This window comes from Oncorhynchus tshawytscha, linkage group LG07 (genome assembly GCF_018296145.1).
Source record: "Oncorhynchus tshawytscha isolate Ot180627B linkage group LG07, Otsh_v2.0, whole genome shotgun sequence".
NCBI classification, from domain to species: domain Eukaryota; kingdom Metazoa; phylum Chordata; class Actinopteri; order Salmoniformes; family Salmonidae; genus Oncorhynchus; species Oncorhynchus tshawytscha.
The window spans coordinates 30,045,252-30,057,967 of record NC_056435.1 but is presented as its reverse complement, the minus strand read 5'-3'; the positions used below and the strand labels follow the sequence as shown (position 1 = coordinate 30,057,967).

Sequence of the window (12,716 nt, the reverse complement as noted above, 5' to 3'; positions counted from 1 at the left end):
AAAGTCAATGGGACCGATAAAAGGAATTGGGAAAAGAGGAGGATTATAGAGGGGGGTGGGAGAGTGAATGGAAGATTAATGAGCCAGTCTCTGATGACTGTGGTGAAATCCAACACAGCCAAGGCATAGCAGGATTCTGTCCAGGCCACACAGTGAGTCGCCATCTTCTAATAGAGCCATAGAGAACTTCAACTCGCAGACATGGTGCCGAATCTAAAGCGCTGGAGGAGTTAGGCTAGGCTATCTAGACGAGGGAAAGGTGGTGCAGGCTGGTTGGAAAGCATAACCAAAACAGCAGCTGATCATTATGATAATATTCCTTACCTCCTAAGAGGTAGGAATCAGTTCTCTACTCCTCTCTCCCTCACACAGAAATGCTCCGTGTAAGGAGAGACAGTAGGGACTGCTGTCAGTAGGGACTGCTGCACTCTATAAGCTGGCTCTGCCTTGTCTATAGCAGAACGACGGCTTTCTGTGTAATATGTCTCCTCTACACAGACTCCAACTCTGAGAGGCAATAAGAATGTGTCAGGAGGGAAGCCAGGAAAAACATATAAAGGTATCCTATCTAACACCATGCAAGCTCTTCATTCTATTTTTACCACAAAGGAATAGCAACTCAAGTCACAAGTACAGAGGGAATGTCATTTTAAATGCATTTCATTCTCTCTCCCTGGTGTGTATTATACCAGTGTTTGTACATTTGTATAACAGTTGCGTTACAGTTGTTCAGAAATTCAATGTAAATTTGGATGAAGTTGATGGCCGTAACACATCGCAAAAAAATATATAATTGAAATCACAGTGGAATTGTGTAGACAGGAAATGGGTGCGGTAAGCCATCCCTGTCTATGGAAGAGTCTTTATTACGAAGAAAATCTAGCCGTGTATGCAGCAATCCCCATCTATCTCCAAGACCTCCCCTGAGCATTCAAATAGACAATAAATGTCAAGCAGTTCCCTCCTCACCCAGGCCCCACAAGTGAGATTCATTATCCAGCCCATAAGGGTAATGGCAGTCCATCTCTTAAGAGGAAGGAAATGCTCTCTATCCCTGGGACGTGATCAATGATCAGTGAGAGGTGTCTCTCTACACTGTCTATTGGTCTGCTCTCTATGTGGTAGAGACCCACACCAAAGCTTCATATTCACCAGTGGAGGCTGTTGGGGGGAGGACGGCTCATAATAATGGCTGGAACGGAGATTATGGAATGGCATCAAACCGTGTATTTGATGCATTTGATACCATTCTACCTATTCCGCTCCAGCCATTACTACAAGCCCGTCCTCCCCAATTAAGGTGCCTCCTGTGATATTCAGATCTCCCTCTCTAGAATACCAGACTGGCTGTTCAACCAAGTCTGATCTATCTGCAACGGCAAACAATTCCACAGTAAAAAATGATTGTGTCTGGTTTGCAAAGTTTAAGCTTTATTGGAGTAGGTTTCCTTTCAAGTCCAGATCACAGAGGCTTGCATAGATTGGCAAAGTATCAGTCAGTCCCGAGGTTGCACAGACACTGTCAAAGCTGGAAACACAGAGACTAATGAGAATCAATGGAGTTCAGAGGCAGTCAGAAGCTGCCTCACCCACTGTGGTTGTTGCATCTGACATTTCATTCGATTACCATTTCCCTTTAAAAAAAATCTATTTGAAGCATACCGAGCAAGAAATCGGAATGCTAAAGACACAGAGGCCACAGACACACAACACAAGTGCACACACACACACACACACACACACACACACACACACACACACACACACACACACACACACACACACACACACACACACACACACACACACACACACACACACACACACACACACACACACGCACACTTGCAAGTGTAATACTCTTGTTAAAACCAAGTATTGAGTTTATTCTTGTTAAAACCAAGTATTGAGTTTATTTGTTATAATTAATTGGTATTATATTTACAAGGTGATTGAATTGCTCCTGAATTGTAATGTTGTTAATGCATTTCTTTTGAAGAAATATTTATTTCATGTATAAGTGAATAGGTTGGTTTACTTTTAAGTTTAAGTTTTGACCAATAAGGTCACTTGATAAGCTGTGGCCAATGGGAGAATGGACCTGGTTAACGGGAGGCCTGGGAAAAAAAGAGAGGGAGAGAGACGTTGAGAAAAGGATGAACATTACATTATGACCGTTGGTGAAGAAGAATTATAAAAGAATACGATAAAAATAGAACAAAACCCATACCTACAGAGTTGGAAGGGAAATACCGATTTTATTTTATAAGAGAGTTGTTATAATTTTGTTAAGAAAGACTTAGTAAAGACTGAAGCTACGGTCTCATCGTGGAGGTATTTGACAGCCTTGAGGTTAGCCTAGCATCGTGTGAAACCAAGAGAGAATTGCTTGGGAAGGCTTAACGAGTTCATGTTCCCATGGGATATCGGTTACTGCTAAAGAGTACTGTCTGCATTGATAGCTGTGCTTGCTGTGGATCTTGTGAGGAAACCTGAAAGGAACTGCCATACTTCACTGAGGGAATATCTACGAGTAGTGAGTAACCACTGTGGGTTGCTTCGGGCCTTTATGTGTGTCGTCATGTTTTTTGAGCTCCAACGCGCACCAACGGGTTTAAACATGCTTGAAATAATTTTGACATGGGTTGTGCACGACTCATTGGGGTTCATTATTTTTTATTTATTTTGATGTGGTGCTTTGAAAATGTAATAATACACATTTTGAACCTTATGTATGTTGCCTTGGTGGAGTCATTTACTGTTTCAATGTAATTGAATGCATGGGATGGCCTATCCTGATACAATAACAGAAACCTATAATAATTTCATCTGAAGTTAATACCCTACTGTCATCACCCTAGATACTTTACAATAGGGACTCTTATTGGTCCCTATTGTTGTTGAGATATTGTATGTAAGGTAATATCGTGAGAGTCAAATTGGAGCCTGGTGAGAGGGTTACACAATGCATGCATGCACACAAACACACACATACACACACCCCTCCCCTATAACGTGCTAGGGATAGCCCGGTCACTTACATGCAAATTTCAGAGTGGCTCTGCGGCTGAGGATGGTCCCCCATGTGTTGAAGGCAGTGCACTGGTATATCCCCGTGTCTTGGTCCCTGTCCAGACGGTTAACGATCAGGTTGCCCCCAGACATGTGACGCCGGTAGTCACTCCCCAGATCAATGAGTGTTCCGTTAAGCGACCATCTGGAAAGACGTAAACACAATCAGCAGCCGGGCCTCTGGAGATGCACACTCACAAACATTTATCACATGGATCGATTTGATAAAGACAATTGAATCAAATGAAGATATGGGATATAATCACACTGCAATTGTTGGTATTTTGAGCGTGAAACTTTTCATTGTGTATTGGGTTAGCTAGTTGCCTTTGAAACACTGTGTAGTCTATTTGTTAATATTGTACTTAATTGTATTATGTAAAAAAAAAAAAATCACATCTATCTTATATTACTGATCTAAAATACGTTGCATGTGAAGTTATGGGTTGAGCATAATAATTCCTATTTCTAACTTCTTTAAAAACATCCATCAGCAGCTAAGTTAAATTCCCAGATAGCATGAGGTCAAAGAATGCACAACATACAAATGTTTTGGACTATTTACTACTCTAATGATTTGTTGCCATAAACAATTTACAAAATGGGGAAATTATTTTTTGTTTTTCCAAAGTTAACAAAGCTGAGAGGCATGATAAGTATAGATTATTTTCCACTTAAGAATGCAAGAAATTAGGCATGATTAGGATAAGACTTGGAGCCAGCTAGCTTGAGCAATGCAATTTGGGACCGTGAAATGACAATTCAATGATTGGGGGGGGATCAATATTTTTTTATTTTCAGCAAACTAACGAGCAGGGAAAGTGGTGCTCCACACAGCCTTAAAACCAGCCATGACTTTCCCCAGACTCCCGTCTGACAGACTACAAAAGATATAGCTGTCTTTCATGTTGTCGCCTGCATTATTCATCTATCTCAGTGCGGCTTTCACTTAATCAAACTTATTTTGTCACCATTCCAGATACCAAAATAATTGTTTAAATGTTTGAAGTTATGTGATGAAACCTATGTTTCCTGGGCGCACAAATACAAACCTTTCAAGCGAGGCAATTTGATGCCATATTCAATCTCAATTGCCTTTACAAGAGCATCTTGTTTATGCATGTTCCAAATGGCTGATATTATCCATCGTGTTATCGTATGTAAACCAGTGTTTCCCTCCAGATTTTTTTTCTAACCGAGGTGACCGTGCGTATACAGCCTAGCCGAAGGATCTGACGTGTAAAATAATAAAGGAGAGCGGGAGAGAGGGGGTTGGGTTGCTGGTTGTATTCGCAGCCACCCCAGCATATCTGAACTTAATGGGAGAGGACGGTAGGCAGGCTGAGCAGATCAGACACCCCTGGAGCAGATGGCTGGGCTCTGCCTCTGCTGGGTGTGAGCATGTCTACGCACGACACAGCCAGCCATCCCATCTAGCAGAAGCAGCAGAAGCAGCCGCAACACCTCGAACAGCAAGCCACGGCTCCATTTGAACACTGGGACAAGCTGTCAGAGACACCCCTCACCTGCCAACACTAAGTAGCCACCAGAAAAGGCCTGGTATGAATCCCCGCTGGGGATGAAGGCTAGGTGATAGAGCATCAAATACCAGTCACATACATAGCACCCATTCCATGCGAGTAGGAGTAAACAACGAGGGCAAACCACAGAGCTGCTGCTGGTGTAAATTCACCCATAAGCAGATGTGGAGTTATTAAACCTGAACCAATATAACTGATATTCCACATTGTCCTCATAATAAATGATCACGCCACCAATTAAGGCCCATGCGGACATAACGATCCTTTACTATCAACTATGCAAACTATAATTATCCATGGGAGCCTAGTCATATTGTATTTGAGTCATCACCATCATCATCACCATCATCGTCATATGCAGTGATGTGTATCCTTCTCTCTAACAGTCAATAAAATGCTTCTTACCAGCTGTGAGGTTGTGAGCAAAACCTCAAATATGGTGTCAAAAACATTAAATAAGACAGCTGGCGCCAATTATATTGTATTGTGAGAGTATATGATTGTTGCAAACTGCATGCTTTGACCTGTATAGGAGTCTGTGCCCTCAAACCTGTTGCCAGCACAGGACTAATGAGGAACTGAATGAGCACTCCAACACCATGGAAATCTTTCTGCATTCTAAACAGTAGTGGTCTCATCTCCTTTTCATTGCCCCCTCAGGTCTTAACTCATCCACAGATGAGGACTCCAACTGAAGTGCTTCACAAAAATGGAAAAATAGCACTTCGAAAAAGCACAATTTCTCTGGGGCCATGGCATTAGTGGAGCCTTATAGAGTGAATGGAGGGAATTTAACACACCAGACAGTAGGGTTCCTAAACAACAACAAAGACTAATGGCTCCCTTATTTGCTCTGGCTGTCCTAGCCTGTTACAGCCTCCAGGCCATGGGCTGCTCATGGCATGGTCTGGATGAACTCTGGCCGACCTTGAGGTTCACATCAATGTTGCATGAGGCCTCTTCATCAAATACAGGCAGGGAATGCTGCCGCACTCAGCGCTGTCTCCAGCCACGCACCTCACCTGTTTTCCCCTGAGGACAAACACACACACACAGCTAATATTGGCCCTTGAAAAACACATTGCTGACCAGGAGAAAGAGGGCCCTTGGTCTCAACCCGGAAGGTTGGCAGAGAATAAGACTAACAGCTCATCAGATATTACTGAATATCATCATTGAACATGGTTGTATTTGAAATGGAAGAATTAATATTTCAGTAGTCTGAGACTTTGTCAGGGCAGGAGATGCAAAGTTCTCTCCTCAGGCTCCATGCTGTGATAGCTTCCAGACTAAATGAGAAACTCAAATTGCCTAACGTGTCCTCGGAGCGCTATTACATAAATTAAGAGACGTGACAACATCTCCCAGATTTCAAATTAGAGGGCAGGGAACATCACAAATAAATGATTGATGTCCATCGGCCACTATGCCCTTGGTTCTACAGTACATTACAGTAAGTTCAGAACACACTGCCCAATGTAGTGTTCATTATGGGTCACTGTCAAGGAAGAAAATCAAATGTGACAACCATATTGAGAAAAACTACCCCTACTGTAACATATTAAGTACTAATATCTTTAACATGCGCTGTGGTGTGGAGTGATGTCAAGTGTGGAGTTGTGTGGGACTGGTTATGAAAGATAAAGAAAAAAGACAGTACTAAAGAGCATTGTTTCAGTGATATGAGATGGTTACTTTGACATGAATTGGAAAATGTGAAGCTCTTGAAAAAAACTCACAAATCTTGTGATTCCAGTATAATTTCACTAGAAACTGACTGATATTAGTTGATGCCTCCCTGTGGGAGATCAAAGCTTGTCCCTTTGCGGCTCTGAGGGACAGCGCGGGCAGCTCATTGGGGGCATTTGAGGTCCTGAGTTTTTTTTGCGCTTGGGAAATGTATTGCTAAACATTTCTGTTTCACTTTTAATCATCAAGACAAAAGTCCTCTCCTTGCCGGAGGGGACACAAGTCAAGAACAGTCAGTGTCAAACATACACTCTGGTGCAACCCAAATAAATCCACAAATGATCCCTTTACTTGCAGTGAGTCCAAGGACTAAACGATGCAGTGTCTTTAAAAGTATTCCCATAAACGTCAATCCCCTGCCATGGGAGTTTGTTTCAATAAAGTGATTCACTTCAATTCTACTCAGATATGTGCTCTGTATTCATTTGGTTTTAATACACTTATCTTACGTAAAATGGGTGCTTGAAGTCCAACTTTTCAATTTGATCGACTTGGTTCTATCCATTTCACAACGAAAGCTTGGATTGTCTTTAATTAGTCTTGGATTGGACTTTACAAATAACATTAATCGTGTGAAATAGCTCATTAGACACACTTAACTGGAGTGTTATTAGCCTGCATGAAAACAATCATAATATTTGGAATTGCTTATGATGACTAATGTGTTATCCGTTCCAATACATCCAATATTAATCAAGAGAAAACATATCACTGTTACTTTACTAATGTAGGAAACTTTTGCGCAGCACTTAAAAATCTAAAGAGGCTTCTACTTACAGCATTCGAGGGTTATTCCAATTTGTGGCACAGATGACTAGACCACATTTTATCACACATAATCATAACCCACGATCTATGCTTTCCCTGTGTACTTAAGTAAAAAAGAAAAGAAAAAAGAAGAACAATCCTAATTGTTCAGTTTGATGGTGAGAACACGTCCACTCGACTTCTTTTTCAGAGTTAGTGCAAGTTGTAATGGTTCAGCTCATCCTAGGATCGCTCAGCTTGCACAACAAGTATAATGATACCCCCTGCTGCTGCTCTAAGACCCATGTTTTCAGCACATACGCATTAGAGGAAATGTAAGCATTTAACAGAATGTCACTCACAAGGTTATTACCTCTCTCGACTGCCTGCTGTGCATTTACATGATGCTGACCAAGCTACGAAACACAATCTACCACCAAACCAACGCGGGCTACCATTTTCAGGCAGACTTACCACCGGGGAATAACCGGGGGGATATCAGAGAATCTAGAGTAGAATTAGTAACTGAAATCTCCCTACATTCCTAATGATTTCCTAAGCAGTGCAGCACATTATAAAACATTAGCTTCAATCCTAGAGCAACCTAAATAAAATCTGTAATAAAGATAACTAGACTCATATCTCTGAAGTATTTATAAGCTAATGGTTGTCTGACTTCCCATCTAAATCTAAATCATAGCTCAAAGCCTGCATTAGTTTACAGCTTTTAGTTTTTTTGGAATGAGCATACCATATGAATCAGTTTCTGTGTCTGGTTAAATGTCTGCGTACCCCTTTCCTGCAGTCAAATGACCCAGTGTCCTCATGGGTGGAATGTTATTAATATGTCATAATTGAATCATTAATAAACATATTCTACTTTTTTTTTACGCAGAAAATCTGGTGTTTCTATGTGAAACGGTTTGTTATATTTCAGTATTCTGTAATGTATATAAAGTGTAATATTGGGATGCAAACTCAAAATGGAATACATTTTAACTCCATATCTGACATGGAACAGGTGTCTTCTTTTTTTAGGCCCATACCCTGTGAGGTGTGTACTTTTGTTTCAAAGTAGATTTGTTTAAGACTACCAAGAAACACTATATGTAACCTTGATTTAGCCAACTGCAGTAAAAGGTGAATCTTGTTTCTTGGATGTTACAGTATCTCTACTGCTACTATGGTAAGCCCAATGTGTATCGCTCTCCACCAAAATCAATACCAATCAATGCTCTCAGTATCCTGTTTGATTGCCTTGAGAGAGAGCGACTGAATATTTGGTTAAACATCCATGTTAAATGGTAGCTAATGGCAGTTCCACACTGAATTGTGGAATTATAGTGTAGATTGGTGGAATCCTTTACCTGTACTGTGGGGTGGGGTTCCCCTCTGCCTCACATCTAATGGTAGCTTCCTGGTCAGGGAAGTTGATGGGGAGAATGAGGTCACTGGGCTCTGTCCTCCATCTTGGCCCTTGGAACAGGACATCTTGTGCATGAGCTGGAGAACAAAAGCAACACAGGCTGTACTACTCAGGCCTTTAACAATTGACATTTGTCAATGTGTGACATTTCAGTCATCTAACACGGAATTAATAAATTTGTCTGAACAAACAGGTAGACAGTGAAAACTTGTGAATCCTGACAAAAACTGGTGACAATTTAGCATTTTTTAAAATCATGTCTATGATTGCAACATGGTAATACACCGTACGACTGAGACAGGGCCATTCAAATATTTGATTTGGAATAGACATAAGTAAACCATTATTTGATTAAATAGTGTGCTACTAACCCAAATAATTATAATAGCTAATCCACGAAAAACTTAAATGTTGGCCTAACTATTCAATGTTGGCACAAATCTGAGCACTGCAAAAATCTTGGTGACATTGAAACGTTAGTCACATGATTGCACCTGTGTGAATCCAGCAAACCAGGAACATTCACAGGACATTAGCTAACATTAACATATGAAGTTCCAGTTAGGGTTTGAGACAACATTTTTGATCATCAAAAAAAAACATTTTCCAAACGAAAATATCATTGGAATGTTGTGCTAACATTCACAAAAATATTGTTCACAAAATCTGTAAAAACTACCACAAGAACATTCTCTTAAGGTTAAGGTAATAACACAATGTTCCAGTAATGTTCTTAGAACATACTGCTGCAACAAAATCAATTGACCCTTTGCTATGCCCAGCCCCCCTTGGTTGCTGTTGCAAACCTGGACAACATTTTTCCAGGAAGACCAATTCCCCATTCAACCATTGGCGAAATCCCCTCACAATAACCTCAAACTGTGTTTTTTTTCTTCTTTTGAGACCAATGAAACTGTTTCTAATAAAAAATTAAATTGAACACAGATCAATCACCCTTTGCTAAATCAGGAAACTCTTGGGTATGTTGTGGTGGACTGTCATTACAATTGCTTCATGGGAACCTGGTCATTGTTAGCATGCAGTCAAAGCTATAACCACTTTTGGAACTATTGCACAAAAACCGTATCCTGATGTCGACAGCAGATGGGAGTTGTATTAATAACATTCCTAACTTAGCTAGCAACATACATTTTGAGAAAACAAACTATAATAAGTGGCTAGCTAGCTACATTTGGTGGTCAGAGACTGAGAGAAAGCTAACCAGCTGAGCTGGCAAACAATGTAACAAAAGTATAATTTCGGAATTTAAAAAATAATGCATCTCAGGAATCACATTAATAATTACTCCTGGTGCATTGTTCAATTATTCATCCATTTAAACATGTATTTTTTTAAAGAAAACTCTCCGTTTTTGCCATAGCCCTCATTTGCCTTCAGACGATTTAAACATGAGTTTGTCAGAGGTGTCGGACTCGACGACAATTGCTATCCATTGGAGCACTGCGATTGGTTGCCAAAACTTATGGGTGGGACTTAGCGACGGGTCAATTGAAGTGGCTAGGAGGAAACATTACAGGAACGTTCTGCTAATGTTGATGGATATGTATGTTATATTCAAAACACTCATAAAAACAAACAGGGAATATTCCTACAATGGTCTAATAAAGTTCCAGTGTGACGTTATGACATAATGATGTTCCAAAAATATTCTCTCAACATATTTCAGCAATTATGTCTGGATTCAATTAAATTGGTTCTGAGAAAACAGTACAGGAACGTTCTTTTAATGTTCATGGAGACATCATCCAAAACATTCAAAACAACATGCAGGGAACATTTCTGCATAACTCTCATATGCACTACCGGTCAAACGTTTTAGAACACCTATTCATTAAAGTTCTTCTTTATTTGTACTATTTTCCACATTGTAGAATAATAGTGAAGATAACAAAACTATGAAATAACAGATATGGAATCATGTAGTAACCAAAAAAGTGTTTATCAAATCAAAACATATTTTATATTTGAGATTCTTTAAATTGTCACCCTTTGCTTTGATGACAGCTTTGCACACTCTTAGCATTCTCTCAACTAGCTTCATGAGGTAGTCACCTGGAATGCATTTCAATTAGCAGGTGTGCCTTGTTAAAAGTGAATTTGTGGAATTTATTTCCTTCTCAATGCATTTGAGTCAATCAGTTGTGTTGTGACAAGGTAGGGGAGGTATACAGAAGATAGCCCTTTTTGGTAAAATACCACGTCCATATTATGTCAAGAACAGCTCAAATAAGCAAAGAGAAACGACAGTCCATCATTACTTTAAGACATGAAGGTCAGTCAATCTGGAAAAATGTAACAACATTTTACATTTCTTCAAGTGCAGTCGCAAAAACCATCAAACACTATGATGAAACTGGCTCTCATGAGGACCCCCACAGGAATGCTACAGGGGATAAGTTCATTAGCGTTACCAGCCTCAGAAATTGCAGGCCAAAATAAGTGCTTCACATAGTTCAAGTAACAGACACATCTCAACATCAACTGTTCAGAGGAGACTGTGTGAAGCAATCCTTCATGGTCGAATTGTTGCAAAGAAACCACTAGTAAAGTACACCAATAATAAGAAGAGACTTGCTAGGGCCAAGAGACACGAGCAATGGACATTAGACTGATGGAAATGTGTCTTTTGGTCTGGAGTCCAAATTGGAAATATTTGGTTCCAACCTCCGTGTCTTTGTGAGATGCGGTGTGGGTGATTGGATGATCTCCGCATGTGTATTTCCCACCGTAAAGCATGGAGGAGGAGGTGTTATGGTATGGGGGTGCTTTGCTGGTGACACTGTCTGTGATTTATTTGGAATTCAAGGCACACTAAACCAGCATGACTACCATTCTGCAGTGATACGCCATCCCATCTGGTTTGGGCTTAGTGGGACTATCATTTGTTTTTCAACAGGACAATGACCTAATATACCAAGAAGGAGAGTGATGGAGTGCTGCATCAGATGACCCGGCCTCCACAATCCCCTGACCTCAACCAAATTGAGATGGTTTAGGATGAGTCGGACCGCAGAGTGCAGGAAAATCAGCCAACAAGTGTTCAGCATATGTGGGAACTCCTTCAAGACTGTTGGAAAATAATTCCAGGTGAAGCTGGTTGAGAGAATGTCAAGATTGTGCAAAGCTGTCATCAAGGCAAAGGGGGGCTATTTGAAGAATCTCAAATATAAAATAGATTTTGATTTGTTTAACAGTTATTTGGTTACTACATGATTTCATATGTGTTGTTTCATAGTTTTGATGTCTTCACTATTATTCTACAATGTAGAAAATAGTAAAAATAAATCAAATTCAGCTAATGTTGATATCAATGCACTAATACCTACACTACATGACCAACGTATGTGAACACCTGCTTGTCGAACATCTTATTCCAAAATCATGGGCATGAGTTGGTCCCCCCTTTGCTGCTAAAACAGCCTCCACTCTTCTGGCCACTTTTCTGGAAAGGCTTTCCACTAGACTTTGGATCATTGCTGCAGTGACATGCTGCCACAAGAGAATTAATGGTGTCGGGTGCTGATGCTGAACGATTAGGCTTGGCTCTCAGTCGGTGTTCCAATTTATCCCAAATGTGTTCAACGGGGTTGAGGTCAGGTCTCTGTGCAGGCCAGTCAAGTTCTTCCCCAACAATCTCAACAAACCATTTCTGTATGGACCTCGCTTTGTCCACGGGGGCATTGTCATGCTGAAACAGGAAAGAGCCTTCCCCAAACTGTTGCCACAAAGTTGGAAGCACAGAATCGTCTAGAATGTCATTGCTGTAGCGTTAAGATTTCCCTTCACTGAAACTAAGGGGCCTAGCTCGAACCATGCAAAACAGCCTCAGACCATTATTCCTCCTCCACCAAACTTTAAAGTGGCACTTTGCATTCGAGCAGGTAGCGTTCTCCTGGCATCTGCCAAACCCAAATTTGTTGGTTCGACTGCCAGATGGTGAAACGTGTTTCATCACTCCAGAGAATGCTTTTCCAACTGTGGCGAGCTTTACACCCCTCCAGCTGACGCTTGGCATTGCACATGGTGATCTTAAGCTTTTGTGCGGCTGCTCGGCCATGGAAACCCATTTCATGAAGCTCCCGACAAACAGTTATTGTGCTGACGCTGCTTCCAGAGGGAGTTTGGAACTCGGTAGTGAGTGTTGCAACCGACAGATGATT

The 12,716-nt window shown here is 40.8% G+C and overlaps 1 protein-coding gene across 1 annotated transcript in view; it reads right to left on the bottom strand.

The window, feature by feature from the left end:
• The window catches only part of cntn3b (contactin 3b), a 68,768-nt gene that overhangs the window by 34,429 nt on the left and 21,623 nt on the right, over nucleotides 1–12,716 (bottom strand). Inside the window, exons 3-4 of the mRNA XM_042324280.1 lie at nucleotides 8,477–8,612; nucleotides 3,042–3,217 (exon numbers count right to left, since the gene is read on the bottom strand). Of these exons, the coding sequence (XP_042180214.1) occupies nucleotides 3,042–3,217; nucleotides 8,477–8,612 (312 nt within the window). The remainder of the gene's footprint in view (nucleotides 1–3,041; nucleotides 3,218–8,476; nucleotides 8,613–12,716) is intronic.